This window comes from Frankliniella occidentalis, unplaced genomic scaffold (assembly GCF_000697945.3).
Source record: "Frankliniella occidentalis isolate FOCC.00 unplaced genomic scaffold, Focc_3.1 Scaffold32, whole genome shotgun sequence".
Classification (NCBI taxonomy): Eukaryota; Metazoa; Arthropoda; class Insecta; order Thysanoptera; family Thripidae; genus Frankliniella; species Frankliniella occidentalis.
Genome location: NW_026267162.1, coordinates 1,815,081 through 1,833,611, shown reverse-complemented (window position 1 = coordinate 1,833,611; position 18,531 = coordinate 1,815,081). Strand labels below are relative to the sequence as shown.

At 53.6% G+C, this 18,531-nt stretch overlaps 2 protein-coding genes and 1 long non-coding RNA gene across 9 annotated transcripts in view; 2 read left to right on the top strand and 1 right to left on the bottom strand.

The window, feature by feature from the left end:
- LOC127749112 (uncharacterized) overlaps window positions 1-13,183 on the bottom strand; it is a 65,855-nt gene extending 52,672 nt beyond the window's left edge. For both annotated transcript variants that reach the window (XR_008010973.1, XR_008010972.1), the window contains exon 1: window positions 13,039-13,183. This is a non-coding gene — a long non-coding RNA (uncharacterized LOC127749112). The remainder of the gene's footprint in view (window positions 1-13,038) is intronic.
- Window positions 1-16,181, top strand: part of LOC113206947 (serine/arginine repetitive matrix protein 1) — a 109,295-nt gene extending 93,114 nt beyond the window's left edge. For all 5 annotated transcript variants that reach the window (XM_052265898.1, XM_052265897.1, XM_052265900.1 and 2 more), the window contains exons 3-6: window positions 11,628-11,919; window positions 12,488-12,773; window positions 13,053-13,205; window positions 13,294-16,181. In XM_052265898.1, coding sequence (XP_052121858.1) covers window positions 11,628-11,919; window positions 12,488-12,773; window positions 13,053-13,205; window positions 13,294-14,787 — 2,225 coding nt within the window. In that variant the 3' untranslated portion in view covers window positions 14,788-16,181. The remainder of the gene's footprint in view (window positions 1-11,627; window positions 11,920-12,487; window positions 12,774-13,052; window positions 13,206-13,293) is intronic.
- Window positions 16,182-16,387: 206 nt separating this feature from the next.
- LOC113207085 (alpha-tocopherol transfer protein-like) overlaps window positions 16,388-18,531 on the top strand; it is an 8,245-nt gene continuing 6,101 nt past the window's right edge. The window contains exon 1 of one of the 2 annotated variants that reach the window (XM_052265879.1): window positions 16,388-16,487. The gene's annotated coding sequence lies outside the window, so the exon portion shown is untranslated. The remainder of the gene's footprint in view (window positions 16,488-18,531) is intronic. The other variant, XM_052265882.1, reaches the window with a different exon arrangement.

The following is an 18,531-nucleotide window of genomic DNA, read 5'->3' as shown; positions in this document are numbered from 1 at the left end:
AGAGAGAGAGAGAGAGAGAGAGAGAGAGAAGAAACACGGGGTGGCGGGCCGCGCAATGGGAACTAATCGCGTTTACAACCCCATGATGCATAATTGGCCGGGCAGCAACAAGAACACGTGCAGAGCAGTAGCAGAGCGGCGGCGGCGGGCCGTGTGTACAACGTAACGTTACGGTGGTGCGGAGAAAGCAGTGCGTTCCACGCAGTGGAGTTTAGCGCCTCCAAGTGCGTAACCCAGCCCACCCCCGCCCTCCTCTCCTCACACACATAGGCCACCGCCACCGCGTGCTTTCCTCGGTGGGTTCATATCGTCGTGACGAGCAGGGGGACTGGAGTAAAAAAAACAAAACCGAGCAGCAAAGCTCGACGCCGAGCGACTCCATCGCCGCGCAGCCCCATTTGAACTCTCCCGCCGCGGCCGCCCGCCAGACGCGGAAAAAAAACAACAAGAAAAAAAAACATGACAAATAAAACATTGCAGGAGGGAGGGGGGAAAGGGGTATAAATGCAGCAAAAATGTTGGCGAGAGACGTGACAGATGCACATGCCGGCGTGCTGCGGACACACAACACGCATGGGAAGCGCGAGCGGGCGCGACACGAGTCACTCCTAAAATGCGCGATGCAAGAGAGATAGCGGCGTGCCACAGCGGCGGCGGCGGCGGCCTCCGAAACGGAGGAGAGGCAGAGGCAGAGACATCGCAAAAAAATTATAAAAGTACGAAAAGTGATGGCAGCTTTTGGCAGAGTAGTGCACTCATGCCGGTCGCCACGCCCCGCCACGCCCCGCCACGCCCCGCCACGCCCCGCCACGCCCCGCCACGCCCGTCTCAACATGGCCTTGTCGCTCGCTTTGCATAGCGCTATCGATAAATGTCTGTCTGCAGTCGCCGCTGGTAAGGATCCTAGAGGCGTGCCGTGCGCGCGGCGACCGGCGGCAGCAGCAGCAGCGGTGGCGGTAGAAATAAAAGGAAACGAATAAAGCACACGGGGACAGACTATGTAGCAACAGACACCTCTTCCTGGTAGGGGGAGAAAAGTCGTCATCAGCCACATTCGGGCAAAAGTGCTCGAGGATTTACTCTTATCGCGGAGGTGTGGCTCGCCAAAGAAAAATGAAAAATATGAACAGAAACCAGGAAAGATGGCAAGAAGAGACAAGGAGGGGAAGAAAAAAACGCGCGTAAATCATTTTCGATACTAGACAGCTCACCAGAATCCGCCAGGCGCACCCTGCTGCCCTGACGATGACGGACGTCCGATACGTAACATCTCGGCGCGTATAAAACACGGGCTGGAGCGCCCTCTCAGGGCGGCCGGCAGGGCTTTCTCCTCGCCACCCACAACTCAGTCATATCCCGTGTGATCTTTATAGCTTAAGTCGGGCTCTAAGGGCCTGCATGGGCCTGCATGCGGGGCACTAGTCGGCATGGCCACTGCAGCGGCGGCGGCACCCAGCCCGGTCTGTGACCCGCGGGGGCGAGATCAGCGATACCCATCCCTCGATGGACCTGACTGCTCGCTCCACTGCAGCTCCTCGAGCGTGGCAAGACGACACGCCATCTAGTGTATTTACTGCAATCCCAAGGCTTGGCATGAGAGGAATCAGGTATATCACAATAACAACACAGTTTATGCCGTGTTTTCAAGTATAGGGCACCTAATACAGATTATATATGGGGAATCGCAATAGCGACTATTTTACTTATTGGGACAATTGACAAATCAGTGAACTCATCTAGGGACGCGTCTAGAGTTAGAGTTTGCAATACACACACACGCGCGCATACAAGCGCGCGTCCTTTCACTACCACCCCAGTGTGTGTAGCGCGTTGCGACGCGGCCCGTATCGATATCAATAGAGAAAGCATTGCGCAGCCCCAGCAGTGCATTTCAAGGATTGGGAAAGGGGATCTCCCATCTCTGATCGAATGCGGCGAGCAATACTATGTACTCTAGTCCATATAATATTCTAATCGTTACTGTCCTGCCCGGCGGTGGCGGCTAACGAGACTAAACGTTACTCCGTGAGAAATTAAAAGTAGACCCTGCACAGGAAAACCAAGTGCAAGGAGTATGGGAAACTCTGAAAAAAAATTCACGCCTTTACCCGAAGAAGTGTACGAATTAAAATTCACACACCTGATGGATTTTTAATTGTAACATCCAGGTGGTATGGGCAAGGAGTTTGGGAAACTCTGAAAAAAATCCACGCCTTTACCTGAAGAAGTGTACGAATTAAAATTCTCACACTTGATGGATTTTTAAGCGTAAGATCCAGGTATTTTCAAAAACAATTTGCTGCGTTGACGTGAAAAGAACTACAGGAAACGTTTAACTTTTAAAACGGTAGAAAGATCAGGTCGGACGGCCATTGCCTTTTGTCATTATCAGACTAGTGGCGCTCGGCACGCCCGTAATTAACTATCTGATAAAACGCGTGAGCCGGCGTGAGCCCCACTTCAGCGCCGCCGCGCCCTTTCCATAGGAGGAATGCAAGCGACCCGAGCCGAGGGGTTAGGCCCTTGTGTTGTGGAGTGGCGGCGCGCTGCGTATCCTCCTGCAACGAATGAATAATGCTGCAGCGCCCTCTCCCCCTGCAGCACCTTCTTGTAGGGAACGACGCAGGTTGTAGCATCCCCTAGCCAAAATAGTCCGTCCTCCTCGCCTCCTCCCCTGCACGGATAAACCAAGTGTGCAACTGCTCAACACTTGTAAATGCGCAACTGCATGTGTTCAATCCAGTAGTGGCACACTTGCAAGTGTTCAACTCGGTAGTTGTACAATTATAATGTGCAACTCTCCTGTTGAACACTTCCTCAGATCAGTGAGAGGAGTGTTCAACAGTGGAGTTCCACACTTAGGCCTAGAAGAAGAAGAAGAAGAAGAAGAAGAAGAAGAAGAAGAAGAAGAAGAAGAAGAAGAAGAAGAAGAAGAAGAAGAAGAAGAAGAGTGATAATCGAAACGAATCGATGGAACCCTCGCAACAAGGCGAGAGGTGGTATACAGCCACTGTATCCATCCAACTTGACAGCACGACAGGTGAACCGCACCGCAACGAGTAGACATAGGGGCGGGCGCGGGCGGCAAGGTGCTGACTTTCTCTCGACTTCTGAGCATGGAGTCATGCAAAAGTTTTTCTCCCCCCCCCCCTCTCCCCTTGCCCCCATCTCCCCCTCTCTCCCGACCCGCCCTCAGGGTCACACGATGCGTGTCGTGCGTGTGGTTCGCCTTATTGTTTGCCGCTAGTTGCCCAATAGTTGGCAGCTCTGCAAAGGTCGCCCAGCCTGGCCACGCTTGCTGCGTCACCTTCGAAATGAACCAAAGTGGGTACCACGTCGGCTAGGGTAAAGGGCGGATGGGATAGAGGGTCCGGGATGTGAGGTACGTCGCACCCTCCAACAAGACTTGAGTTTTACGAGACGCCTCTTGCTCGTGTGTTTCATGCTGTTTTCTGCCGACCACAGTCTCTCAGGCAGATAAAGAATAATCTGGTATTATGCTGCGCCACGTTCGAATGAGGATAAGGAGCAACACGGCTACCCTGTGATTACCCTCTAGTTAGCCTGCGTTTTTAACAATTTCTGGCAATTTGAATATTTGGTAATACCACCTACCGCTCACGCTCCCCCGCGTGTGAAACTCGGTCTCGGTCTGCTGCGTGCGTTAAAATCACTAGAGCCCCCCCCCTCTTCCCATTTCTCTCTCTCTCTCTCTCTCTCTCTCTCTCTCTCTCTCTCTCTCTCTCGGGCTGATTGAGCCGTCGTGCAAAGTTTGGCAGCGATTAGTCGGACGAAAGGACGCGAAAAACGTGTTTTTCAAGACTCTCGACGACGGGTAGCAGTGAGAAAAGGAGGTGTTCTGTCTCTGATTTGAAATGTATCCTTTTTTTGAGACGAGGGTTGGGTTCTCTTTTTTTTTTAGGGAACGGGGAGGGAAGCGGCTATTTTATCCGCCCTTGGCTGCATCCGATCCAGAGGTGGATATGGACCAGGGCCGGGCGACTATGTAAATCAGCTGATTTGCATTATCGCAGAGGCAGAGGAACTAATAGGCTGGGTGTAAAACACGACTCCACGCCTCTGCCCGGCTGCCTGCACCATTTATTTTAAATTTTTTTGTGCTTTCTGCGCGCGATTATAGCTGGGTGCAAGAGGAGAGAAGGGTGGAGGGCGCAGTGTTCCATGACCCTTTTCCTTTCGAGTGTGGCTGCCACCGCAGCTGCCGCCGCTGCCACTGCTGCCGCAGGGAGCACACAATAGCGATGACATTCTCCTCAAGGGCGAACCGTTCAGCAGGTGACTGGCGGCGGCGTCCCTTCGCTTTCAAACACTCCCGCTGCACAAGCGCGCCGTTCAGTGGACGCAAATGTCACGGTGGCCATCGTCACCTCGGCGCGGCACCTCGCGCCATCTGTCTATCCACCCACCTATCCTTCCATCCATCCATCCATCCATCCATCCATCCATCCATCCATCCATCCATCCATCCATCCATCCATCCATCCATCCATCCATCCACAATATTGTAACTAGCTAGTTACTACAAGTGTATTGTCAGTTACAAAAATGTATCTTCAGTTGTTAACAGCTTTTTACAAATTAAAGCAGTCCGGTTCTATTTACTATGGTTGTCCTGCGACATTTAGAGTGTGTGTGTTTAAATTATCTGCAGCATATTGCCATTTTAAGTTGAATTCAAGTAGGCTACGGAAGTGGATGCAGTGGGTGTAGCAATTGGGTATACACATCCCTCAAAAGAGCAGGGGGTCCCACTAACTTCATCTCAAACTCTGCTCCCATGATTCTGCAACAGCCTAGTTCGGCCTGCACACGGCACTCCGCCACGCCCCACCACGCCCCGCCCCGCCCCGCCCCACGAGAGGCCTTGACACTTCTCGGCCGGCCTGGCGTGACGTTGTGTATCAAAGGGGTGCCCCGGTGTTATCAAGAGAGTGATGACTGCCAAGGTGATTAACGAGCGGGGGCGCTGGACAGCCGTGCTGGACCGGCCTTTCAACTGAGCGGCAAAAGTGTCTATCCCTTTGTCAATAAGTAGTGCGAGGTGCTTAACTAGGCCTTGAGAAGATGCTCCTGTGCTGACGTGCCCGACTGTGGAGGCAATTCAATTCACTTGAGACAGAAACAAAAAGTCAGCAGTCAGCAGTTGATTCTTTATAAGCTAAAATCTAGATTTAAAACTACTTCAACAAAATAGAACGTTGCTTTCGAAAATTTTGCAATATAACGCACTTAAATTTTCATGTTTTAAATTTAATTTTGACCCCGGGGAATTCTTTTTCTTATAATGTTTCGGTCCCTGCCTCTATACTTCGACTTTGTCGGCCCAGCAGGTGTCTCACTTGCCGCCTGCCGTCCTTGCCCGAGCGGTTCCAAACAGGGTAGGCGCACGCCGGCCTGGCCGAGACATTGGAACTCTCTCAAGTGGTTCATTCCCACACGGGAGGTGCAGTTTCCTTTCTGGACCGGCCGCCAGCGGCGGCAGCAGGCTAGCGGCCCGGCCCGGCCCGGCCCGGCCCGGCTCGGCCAGCGGGGCGCGCGTCGTCCCGATATTTAATCATAACCTTTCCGAACAGAGATATAGAGAAACCCGTGCGCCCCGTCCTCCCCTCCCGGGCGCAAAGGAGCCCAGTCGAGAAAGGCTTGCCCGGCAGCCACGCGCCACGCCCCGCCACGCCCCGCCACGCCTTGCTGTCCGGGTGGCGGTATGTGAATAGTCCAATTCCGACACGCGGTAATATGCATACCCGTTCGACAAGGATGGCCAAAGGCTCCGCCCGCCGCACCCCTAGCAGGTATACTCGACCCACTCTCCCACTCAAAAGTGGCACCAAAGATTCTGGAAATTTTTCATAATTTTTCCACATGAGAGTTCGGCGAACAGTGCGATAAAAGTTCAATTTAGCAGTGAATGCCCGAGAGAATCACACTATAAGGGGCTGATAAAACTTATTAGTGGCTTTAGTGCACTCAAGCGTGCCTGGGGAAAAGTACTAAAGTTTACCACATTAGGAGTGCCAGTGCCATTACAAGTGCATTAAAACCTTTAGGACTGGCCCGCTAAGGTGCTGCGCCGTGATTGTTTTTTTACAGTGTAGAAGGGGTTGCATTCCTAGCCTAGTTAGAGCGAGCTACCGCGGCCCATAGCCTGGATCTGCTCGCAGACCGCTCGCTCACATTAGGAAAGTGTTTTCTGCAGGCGGTGCCTTTCTGGTTAGGCGAGCTTTGAAAATTTAAGCAGCGGTACTCTTTATTTTTATTTGTTTTTATCTCTGTCCGTGACGCAATAAGGAGACGATGCCTCTTTGATTTGGTCCAGGACGGGGTCCAGAGGACTCGTTAGGCGCGCTGCTGAGCAGTCTGCTCGCTCTGTTGCGTTCGGTTTGGGAGATCACCGGGCGCCCGGATTAGATTAACGCCTCGGTCACGATCCCTCCGCAGAGGGCTGCAGCTCTGCCCGCCCAAAAACAAATGCACCGCCGCCGCGGTCCTAAACGTTATGCGGGCCAGCGGGCCAGGCGTGTCGTCGTCGTCGCATTCTGATCAAATTTAAATGGAAATAAAATGCTTTGGTGTTATTTTTGCTCGCCGGAAGCAGTCAAGTGTCGATCGGAATGCGTAATACGGCGCCCCTCTGGCGCCGTGACCTGGTCGTCACCGCTCCATTGGGAAATACTTGTTCACGGTGAACAGGTCTTCAGGATGTTTATCAGTCAACGTACCCCCCCCCCTCCTCCGGTTGCATTGGTTCCCTCTGAGGTTCTTGGTGCAGTGTGCCATTTTTCTGTGCAGTTGGGTACCTTTCGTGCAGCGGGTGTAACAGAGAAGACGTCGGTGTCGGCTGGTTTGCGTCCCTGCATGTGGCTAGTGGCAGTAAGGGAGCAGAGAGTAGGCAAACCCGCACAACAGACGTCTCGTCTACCCGATGCAGGGTCAACTTGAGTTTAATTTTCATAAGAGCTGTTTTTCTACGGACTACAAGATGCACAGCCGCACTGAACGTCTGAACGTGTTAATAAAGTAATGAGTTAGACCGAGGGGAAAACAACTAAGGTAATCCGGCTGACAGCCGATTGGTGATCCGGCAGGTGTAATCCGAGGAAATTTTAGGGAAATCCGGGGTAATGCTAGGGAAAAGGCAACGTACTCCGTACTCCGGAGGATACTCCAGAGGTAATCCTGGTAATCCGTAATTCAAAGAAACCCCGCCCAAAGGCACTCACGTGCACGTGTGATCACACACCTCTGCCCTGGAGTGGCATGCCACCTGCAGTAGACGCATGTCGACATAGACTGACTGAGGCAGACGACAGAAGGTCGGCTGTTACATGAGGGACCACACCGCTACACTTTTCGACGTGACATCACGATGCATACCGCAGTCTGCACCGACCGTACATAGTTGCGCGATACCCCGGGCGACAGTGCCCTTAGGCTCGAGACCTGGCGTATCGTCAGGCCCCGCGTCTGCGCAGTGGCACCGCTATCTCCTGAGCGTAACGACGAGTATCTCTGTCTCTGTCTGTCTCTCTCTCTCTCTCTCTCTCTCTCTCTCTCTCTCTCTCTCTCTCTCTCTCTCTCATGAGCCGAGCAGGGCTCCAGTTCCCACCATTATGATTACTCCACCGCAACGTGACCTGCGAACTCGCAGCCATTTCGTCAACGACTTTCTAAGCCACCATTATTCATTTTTCTTTTAAAAACCGAAAAAATGAGTAATTCCCAAATAAAAGTACCTTTAGCTGTTGTCAAGGTCGTCCTATCATCACACAGAATCAGTCTATTTGTTCCGTCCCCGAAAATTATTATTGCTGAGCTTAACTTGAACTTGAAATTAAACTTTAACTTTAAATGCTCAGCTCTGTCAGGAAGCGCAAGGGGAGACCGCCCGGAAGACGGCGTGAAGTGAGGCGCCTGGCGTGAGACGTGGGCTGTGAGGTGGACAGGCATGCCAACCAAAATCGCGAAAACATTTTAATTTTAGCGCGCCGCAGGCCAAGGTAGACGCACATTTAGCTCAGCTTCACACGGTTTTAACGTGCGTCTACCTTGTTTTAATTGAAATCAAGTATGATACATTTCAAACGTATTGACTCGAGAAGCGTGTTCTTAATTTTGCTGAATATTTTTTGTATAGTTCGTGAGGCCTATGGAATATAAACAGCTTTCGTGTGGCGGTGCCCATTCAAGCTTGTTGTTTTAGGCAGCAAGGCGCATCGTGCATGCAAGGAAGCCCCACTGGCTGGCAGAGGCGACCCTGAAGCCTCTGAATCGTTTACAGACCACGCCATAGACTTTATACGAATTTCAGCTGTTGCCAAATAGAGCATACGCCTATCGCCTTTTGTACGGGCCTATTTTCAACCCCCAGCTTCCCCAGTTCGAAAAATATTCGTAAGCATACAGGAAAATTTCCCATGATGTGAGTCCGTAAAATTACAACTTGAAGTTGTAAAATTACAATCACTTCCTATTGGAATTAATCGACGAGCAAAAATGGTCCGCCGTAAATTTATTACAACATTATTTTGTGATTCCAAATTACAAGAAATGTAATGTCGTAACTTTACGAGGTAATTTTTCACAGTGCCCGGCCGGCACGAGCCGAGCGCCTGCGGATGGCGGGACAGGCAACCGTACGGCGTACAGGACATCCGTGCTCGGCGGGTCGGCCTACCCGGAGAGGCGCTCTCACCGGGGAGCACAGCAAGCTCTGTGTCCCGGGCTGTCAGTCCCCCGAGTGTGCGCCGACTGCAGTCCGAGGGGCCCACAACTTCGGCGGATATTGACGGTTCAAGCAACAATTAGTATTCAACATTATTCAGATGATATTCATTGTTATTAACGATTATTCATTAATATTAGTTTTCTCGATTGTTCAGTAAAGTTTCGGTTAGTATTCACGAATATTTAAATTTTGAGTAGATTCGCAATACACGAAACTTCCGATGCATTTATTCTCGCTGCAGTCTAGGTATTTCGAATGTAACCCCAAGTGTGAGTAACTCCGCGTACTCAGTACTCCTGTGTCGATATCATCTTCAGAGTTCGGGGGGCATCGGAATTAAACCATGTAAACGTATTTTTGCTCTTTCAAAAAATTGCAAAAACACTTTATTTTTGTGAACGGGTTGGAGCGCGATGGCCGTGCCATGCGGGGCACACGGGCTGGACAAGTCTGGATCGGCTATCGCACAGCGCGGTCGCCGCGCCGCGCCACGCCGCGCCACCAGGACAAGCACGACGGCGGCTATCAGCAGCGTTCAAAGCTTGTTCCTTTTTAGAGCAGCGCACCGAGGAGGGAAAATTCAGCTCCGAAAGTAGTAAAAAAGGCTGCGATGGCGCCTTGGTCGGTGGCGCCGCCGCCGGTGGTAGCGTGCCGCGGTGCTGGCCAGGCAGGGCCGCGCGGCCCGCGCGCGCTTAGCGGTCACGATGTGGGCAAGCGCGCGGACACCTGACGTCAAAAAGTGCAGCGCCGGTGACGGCGACGGCCTCTCCTTTGAGTGGGGCGGTCAGCCGGCCGGCACCGAGCCATAAACATACGAGCGTGCCTCGCAAGCACTGGTCCACTCATAAAGGTGTGTGTGTGTGTGTGTGTGTGACAATCCATCACTTTGCAAAGCGTATGAGGTGAGAAATAGACGTGATGTGACGACATACCTACTGACACACATACACACACACAAGTGTGCTGCAAAACCGCACACTTACGACTCCCAAACACTACATCTGTGCGTGACGAGGTTATATCGCACACACTTTTTTTTCTAACTTGGCACGTATGGGAAGGGCAGGAAGGAAGGAAGGACAGTCGAGGCTGCTGCTGTGCCGACGACGCGGCGTTTGATAATGATAAAAGGAAATAGCCCCGAGTGAAATGTTTGGAACGAGGTGGAGAGAGAGAGAGAGAGAGAAAAAAAATGAAATAGAAACTCGCGGTGCGCCTCGGCGACCGCCTCCGGATAATTAACGGCCCGGTGTCGTAACGATGCAACAACGTTTGCCATTCCATATTTATGGCCGCCGATACTCCCATGATGCTGGTAGCGGCATGCCGCGCGCATCGTCCGTCCGTCCGTCTGTCTCCCCACAGGTCCGTGGGTCCGTCCGTCCGCCCGCCCGCTTGTTGGTCGCGTCGAACAGCGAACAGCCTCTTCACTTCCGATATGCCGGCCTGTTCGTTCCCTTTCCGGTTTCGTGCCGACAATGGCCCGGTCGGGCCGGCCGGCCGGGCGGGCCTCGGGGGCCTCATAGCTGCCGGCGAGCGAGCGAGAGAGAGAGAGAAAGAGAGGGAGAGAGAGAGAGAGAGAGAGAGACTATCGGCAAGCTAGCGAGTGCGACAGAGAGCGCACGCCTGGGAAAGTAAAGGCCGAATTGGAGGTGAGAGAAGGGGATAGGGTGCGCACTGAGCGAGCGCAGAAGAGCCAATGAAGGACTTTGATTGTCGATGTTAAAGAGGTGATTTATTTATTGGACGGGTTGAATTGATATGACTAGGCCATTACTTTAAAGCCCGTGTGAAGGCGCCCTCCTATATACACGTCAAAATTATGAGGCTTTCCCATCTCTTTAAAAAGCAAGTGCAAAGCAAAATATTTTTTTAAAAAATCGTTTGACGAGGCTTTGCGCTGGCGACATCGCGGCGAGCTGCGATAGCGCCGACTTGGCGAGGTGCGAAGTCGCGGGGAGCGTACAGTTCATTGTCACGGGGCGATGCCTTTTAGCACCCACCTCCACGCCACGCCACGCCACGCCACGCCACGCCACGCCACGCCACGCCGCGCCGCGCCCCCATTCGCCAACACCACCACACTATCCGCGGCCCACTATCACGCCCATTGATTGATCGCATACCGCAGACCGACTGGCCGAGGTGCGATTAACGCAACACTCGAGAGCAGCAGCTGCAAGAGTCATGGCCAGCTGGGGGCTCAACCAGCTGAGGGCTCAACCAGCTGTGGAGCCGGAGCGAGAACGACTATCACCTCTCCCAATTTTGGTGCTTGCTTACTTTGCAATACCGTTGGTTTTTTTTGTTGCTGTTTTTTCTATATATTTTTGTTTTTTATTTTTGCTTGAGCCTATTGATTTTCTTTAGGTTTTTCGTTAGTTCTCTTATGTTTCGCTACGTAGTGGATTGTTCAATCCACGGTTGATTATTAGTAACCAGCTGCAGGGACGCAACCAGCTGCGGGACACAATCATATACAGGGCACAACACAACCTGGTGCCAGCTGCGGGACACAATCATGTACAGGGCACAACACAACCTGCTGCCAGCTGCGAGGCACATTTTGCCTCATAGCGGCGCAATTACGAACGCACGTCTCATTCAGCCACTGATTCTCCCGCACTTTCCCATAAAGCAACCGATGATGGCGACGACCATACGCAGTTACGAAAAGGAAAGACTGCATATTTCTCGAGAATTTTTTCTTTGCACTCGCAGCAGATTTATTTTTTATTTTATAGTCTTAGATTTTAGCGTATTCAGATTCAGACTGTCACGACTTTGCTTGGTTAGGGTGGAGCGTAAATGGTTATGTTTAGTCTAAGTGTAAGGTATCATCTCTGCTCAAAACTAACGTTCATGTTCTATTCTCTTGCAGACGAGGAGTGGAACGAGGAGCCGTCCGAGGACTCGCTGTTCCTGGTGCAGCCCGGGCGGGGCGCGGGCGGGGCGCTGTCGGGGTGGCGGGGCTCGCACGCCTCCGCCGAGCTCAGCCTGCCGCGGGCGCGCCGCGTGCACTCGCCAGCAGCCTCCCCGTCGCCCACGTCCCCCGCCGCCCCCGGCTCCCTCGGCAGAGACCTCAGGGACCACCCCCTGGCCGCGCCCCTCCCCGCCACCGCCGCCCCCGGCCCGCGCCGGAGGCACGCCAGCCCCACATCGCCGCTCGACAGGTAAGTCGATTGGGGTAAATCACAAGGTGCTTAATTCGCTGCGTCCACATTTTCAGTTAAGTTACACTGTTTTTGCTTATTGCCTCTGAGCACGGTCCCCTATTAGGGATCATCTAGAAAGTACGTCCGTTTCTCTCAGGTGCATTCGGCAAAATACTGGAGCTCAGCGCCTGCGAGACTCTGGGTAGGCTACCCCGCCACACACGCGTGCACTGCAGGCAAGATATTGCCTATCTACCAGGCGCTATGAGCGCTTACAGATGCTGAACTTGGTAGATTCAGATTCGTGCGAATGATGGACGTACTTTCTGCGTATAAAATTATGTAAAAAATCTACAGAAAATTTTTACCATACGAGTTTATCATAATGTACTCATTAGTGCACAAAGTCTGCAAGGTCTGTATGTATCGATATGTCGGCAATTATGCAAAAACACTGCGTAGACGTTTAGAGAGTGGGCAAGCGAATCAGCGACTTTGTACATTCTAGGCTACTGTAGAGTACTCTCTAGGCTGAGTAAAAATCAAAACCTGCTCTCTCCATCATCAACCGCTCTCTGTCCGACAGGCACCACTCTCGTGAGGAAGAAGAGGAGCTATCCCGGACGCGGGTGCGGCGACCACCCGCCGACGAACGACAGCGCGCACCCAGGTCGCCGAGGTCATCGCCGAGGTCTCCGAGATCGCCCCGGGCGGTGGCCCGTTCGCCGCAGCGCTCCCTGTCCCCGCCGCCGCACCGCGCCGCCCCCGGGGGCGGGCCTGGGGGCGGGTCCGCCCCTCACGGACGCAAGGGAGCGCCACAGCTCGCCGCCTCTTCACTCGCGAGCCCCATGTCGCCGAGGGAGCGCTTCCAGGTAAGCAAACGGCCAACGGCCAGGTCGCTGACATAAGCGCGCGAGCACGTTTAGTCTGGCGGACCATCTCAACGTTCTTGTACGAGCAGTTTCATTTCGCGAGTAGCGTCCGCCATATAAGTGCGGCGTCACTTCAAACAGGAGCGAGCCCTGGCCGGCCTGCTCCACCGGCTGGGCCGTGCCGGGCCGGGCCGGGCCGGGCCTCTCACCAGCCTGCTCGGCACGGCACGGCGCGGCGGGTAGGATGCGAGCTCGCTAAACGAACCTGACCATTTGCAGGACGCCAAGGAGAAGTTCCTTTCACTGGAGCGCGAGCGGCTGGAGGAGCAGGAGAGGGTGATGCAGCTCAACCTGGAGAAGCGGCGGTCCGGGCCGCAGCAGCCGCCGCTGCACCAACAGCAGTCCGCGCCGCAGTCGCCGCACAGCCCGCCGGTACGGCTTCCTCTCTCCGCTCTGCCCGGCGCTGCCTGGCGCGGTATGAGAAATGAACAAGGCCGTTACAAGCGTCGTTTCGTTCCAGATCGTGGAGCCGCCGATCAGCCCCGCCATGGGGCCGTGCCCGAGGCCGCGCCCCCGCCCCCGACGGCCGTCGTGGTCGCGGTCGAGGGACGACTCGGAGGACGAGGTGCCGGACAGCGGCAACCACCACGCGTCCCGCTACTACCCGGACGACGACGAGGACGACGACGTGGACTTCTCGGGCAACGCGCTGCCGACGGGCGGCCGCCAACGGATCATCGCCGCCGTCAACCGACGCATGTCGAGGGAGTCGCTCGAGGACGACGTCGACGACTTCGCGCCCCAGCCGACCAGATCGGCGCCGACGTCGCGCTCCGGACCACCCCGACACGAGTACCCCGCAGGATACAGAGGTGGCGACGTTCCCGCTAGATCCGACCACCCCGCTAGGGACCACCCGGGCAGGGATCATCCAGTCAGGGACCACCCCGTCCGGGAACACCCCGTCAGAGATCACCCCAACAGGGATCACCCTAGCAGGGATCACCCCGCAAGAGACCACCCCGCAAGAGACCACCCCGCTAGGGATCATCCCACCAGAGACCATCCAACCAGGGACCATCCCAACAGGGATCACCCCACTAGGGACCATCCTGCCAGAGAACACCCTATCCGGGACCACTCCGGAAGGGACCAGATACCAAGAGTCGAACATCCGAACAGAGGGGACCATTCGTCGAGAGGCGACCACCCCGCGCGCAGCGACAATCCTGCGAGGCCCGACCACCCTGTCCGGGACCTGCCAGGCAGGGATTACCCCGGCAGGGAGCCGCCAGTGAGAGATCACCCGAGTAGGGATCACCCCGGCAGGGATCACCCCGCCAGAGGCGAGCACCCTGGTCGGGAGCAGCCCAGCAGAGGCTCGGGCGGCGACCTCCGCGCGGCCGTGTCGCGCTCGCGCAGTGTGCACCGCGACCGCGCGCTCGAGGACAGGTTCCGGAGCCCGGCCCGCGGCTACCCGTACCCGATGGAGCCCCTGATGGACGAGGGCCAGCGGTACCGCATCCCCTACAACGAGGACATGGACATCCCCCTGGAGCGCTACCGCAGCAGCAACAACCCCCAGCCGAGGCCGCCCGGGCCGCCGCTCGGCCCGCCGCTGGGCCCCCGGCACCCGTACCCCCGCGAGCACGACGACGACGAGCCCCCGCACCCGCGCGGCGACCCCCGCGCCTACCTGGCCGACAAGAAGCGCCGCAGCGTGTTCGAGGCCCTGGAGGAGGAGCGGCGCCGGCACTCCAACGAGCTGGCGCAGGAGTTCAAGCGGCGGTCGTACCAGGAGCTGGACGAGCGCGAGCGGTACCCGGGCCTCGACCGGGAGACGGCCAGGGAGCCGGGGCCGCCGGGGCCGCCGCCGGGCCACCGGACGCAGGTGTCGGCCAGGTACAGGCACAGCTACGCCGAGCCGCCCCCGCGACACCACGACCTCCTGCACCGTGCCAACAGCGCGGCGTCCTCGCCCAGGGTGGGCATCGCGGCCGTCCACCCGTACTGAGGGGGCTCCGGCCAAACTCCACGGGGACCCTTTGATGACCACTTTGAGGACTGCCTACGAGGCTAGCCCACCGCCTCCACTGCTCAAACAAGTCGTCTCTCAAACGCTCAATGTGGACCACTATTACTGATAATCACGTGCCAAAACAACATGTAGTGTGCTGGGAATAATATGATTTACTTTGCGATTGTTCTCTAATTGTAAGTCGTCAATGTAAACTTGATATGGATATTGCTTGCGGTTTCTGGCCTCAGTATGTGCTTTTGCTGTTTTGTAAAAGTTGTTATAATGAGGCTATTGAGAAAATATTTTGCAACTATCAAGTAAGGTATTTGCTGATTATTTTATAAGTTTAAGTGATGAGGTGGGATTTGTGATGTTTTTTGTATATTCTGGTCTGTTAAAATAGTCTTTAAAATATTCCTGAATGCTTATTGGTCCTCCATCAAGTACTACGGGGAGAAGATTAATTGGAAGTTTCTCCCAATTAACTCAGTTTAAAAATTTCACATTTGAAGCACAAAAGTAAATCTTACATTGTAAGTTCAGGAATCATATTTATTGAATATTCCATGACAAGTACTGTACCCCTTATTAATTATGTAAACTTACAGTCATGTGAGAAGAACTTCTCTTAAAAGATGTGTCTTTACTAAAAAAAGATACAAAAATTGTGAACAAGTATGAACTCTCACAGTTGATAAACATAATTTTTATGATGCTCAATATAGTAGCCTTTGTTGAATCATTGAATTGAAAGTGTTCCAACCATGATGAATAACTATTCAATGAAGTATAGCTGTCCATTCTTAAAAGAGAAACAGAGATCGACTGAAGTATAGTGAGTTGTATGAGGAAGGAGGGAAGTACAGTGGAGAAGAGGACATGGTATTTAGAAAATTTTGAAATATTTTTGCTGGCCTGAGCAACAAATGATAAGAAAGTTTCTCTCCACTTGTTAAGTCTATGATTTTTGCATTTTATTATGTAATAGTTCTATTAATAACTGTATTTTTACATTGAATTTATGTAAATATGTGTATAGACGCCATTGAGAGAAGAGAGTTGTCCCTCTACCCCTTTTATACTTTGTTTAGAACTGCATATTTAGTTAAGGAAAAATGATAAGACATTCCACGCAGCTCTCATCCTGTATGACATGTTTTTAGTCTTGAATTGGAAATTTGGTAAAACCCCCAATAGTGTGACCCAAAGCTCTCTATTTGTGATTCCGGGGAAGTACCACATACTCATAACGTGTCACCGTGGGGTCCTTATGTTTCTGTGTTACTCTGTGCCAGAGGGGAATGTGAATTGGTCCAAGATCCAATGAGGTGAATTGTAAGAAATTGTTAAAGTGTTTGTAATAATAAAAGAAAATAGAAAAAAAAAGAGTTTTGTGCGTTCCCTTCAATTCTGCGGTCCCAAAGAGCTCCGGCGGACATCTTATTACTGCTTTTAGCGAGAGTGGAATACACCCCACGGGGCTAGTCCTCCCTCGCCCTAACAAGATCGCCCCCCGCCCCCTCCCCTCCCGCCTCCCACCGCAACCCCGCTCCGAAGGGGGTGGGGTTTCTTTGGCTGCGCTGCGGCCCCGCTCGGCGGCCAGTAGGGCGGCGGCGCGAGGACAGTGACCGCAGGGCGGCAGGGCGGCAGGGCGGCCACTCGGCGAGCGGGGCGCGCGGGGACCAGCGGCAACGGTAAGGCAAGGACTTGACCCTTAGGGGGTCGTCCGTCCGCGAAGCACATGGGCTGAACCTCTATGGTCTCCCCATTTCTTTGGTCGGATCTCGCCGCACCGATTCGGGAATTCATTTCGATGATGTCACCTCAAGGTCGTGGCCAGTAAAGTAATAAGGGGAGGGTCGGCTCTGCCGCTCCGCAATCGTGTGTAGCTCGCACTGCTCGTGGGCCGAACGCAAGCGCCGCGCGGTCATGCGAACAGCGGATGTGGACGGTGACGGACGTCCCTGTTTGTAGCTACACGATTGTAGCTAGGGCCGACAGGGTCCGAGTCAGCTTAAACTGAACCGTCTAGAGACGGATTCATTTCTTCCGCCAATGCTAGAATACCAACCAGAAGTAAAAACAGCGCAAGGAAGAAAGCAAAAACAAAAGCGCTCGGAGGGACAGCCTTACGAAAGAGCAAGGGCCTGGAAAGCGGGACCCAGTTCTGAACTCTCGGACGACAGCTGGAGCCGACAGCCGAGTGGCGAGCGTGCTGGGGCTTGGTCCACGGCCCACCGCACCGCCTGGCGAGGGTTCGATTCCTAGTCGAGGCGAACATTTTTTGCGGGGCCTTCTGAGAAGGTGGTCAGTCAGGTCCACTTCAGACAGACGCACAAGCGGACACGGTCCCCCCACGTGCAGTCAGTGGCGGAGTGTATTAAAGCGTATACATCTGACCGCAATGGCGTGGGGTCGACTCCCGGTCGGGGCGCGCTGTATGCCAACCTTTTCAAATACCAGTTTTACAATAAAAAAAGTAGCAAGTTGCGTTGATGCGTGTGCTTCGGCCCCGGATCGAATCCAGGCCTTGGCTAAATATTTGGGGGTTTGTTCCAGGTGGCGGACGAGGTCTCCCCGCCAGCAGTCAGTGGCCGAGTGGGTAAAGGCGTCAATGACTGATCTCTTCGGTGTGGGAACGACTCCCACCCGAAGCGGGCGGTCCACGACTTTTCTCGCTCCTCCGCTCTCTATTGCGAAGGGGCGAACGCACAAACAAGACTCTCGCAGCGACCGACAGTATCGTGGCGCCGTAGCTGAGTCGGTAAAGCGCCAGCTCGGAGAACCGATGGTCAAGGGTTCGAAGCCCACTAGTAATTCGTTTTCCACTTTCCGTTTGCAACGGCCGGGCGAAGGCAGCTCAAATATGATCCAGACGCCGTTTTCTCTCGCCGCCTAGGTAGTGTAGTGGTATCGCGCTCTAGCTGGCTCCGTCCCCCCGGGGGTCGTTGGTTCGAATCCTCGGACCGGCGGCCCTCTCCCCTCCCCTCCCTCCCCCCGGGGCAAGCGATGATGAGGAGCGATACCACTGACACCGAAGCTCATTTTGCGATCTGAACACAGACTAACCTAACCTAACCTAACCTAGAATTTTAAAAAAAGGGCAAAATGGCACACGTAAGGTGGAGTCGACAGCCGAGTGGCGAGCGTTCCGGAGCTTGGTCCACTGTACACCACCAGGCGTTATTTGAGTATCATTCAGCAGAATACGACTCTAGACAAAGTTTGCAGATTTAGGAAAATTATATATCATGATCTGATTTTGATGGGCATATCCTACCTGAGTTTGCGATATTGGCTCTAATATTGTTTAGTCCCTTTCAAATCCATAGGTATAGTGAAATGAAGTTGTGTGACTAATAAACGTTTTGACATGTCCTATTCAGAGATTTGGTGGCTTCCAAGCATATGCACATGTAAACACTTCTATTTGAAATTTAAAAACTTTGTTTTTGTTCAGACATTACAAAATTTCAGGTTTAGTACCACGTGTGGACTCCTCTTTACAAATTGAATAGAAAATGTCTAATGTTCAGAGCCGATCAGAGTCGAAATGGCAAAATTAATAGACACCAAAGGGGAAAAAGTATGCAAAAACGACCAAATTGTCAATTTGGGGGGGAATAACTCTGCCATTTCGATTCCGATCATCTTTGGGCATAGGACATTTTCATTTTCTTTTATCAAGGGGAACCCGAAGCAATAGTTACCTTTTCGCATTTTTCCCGTACCACTACC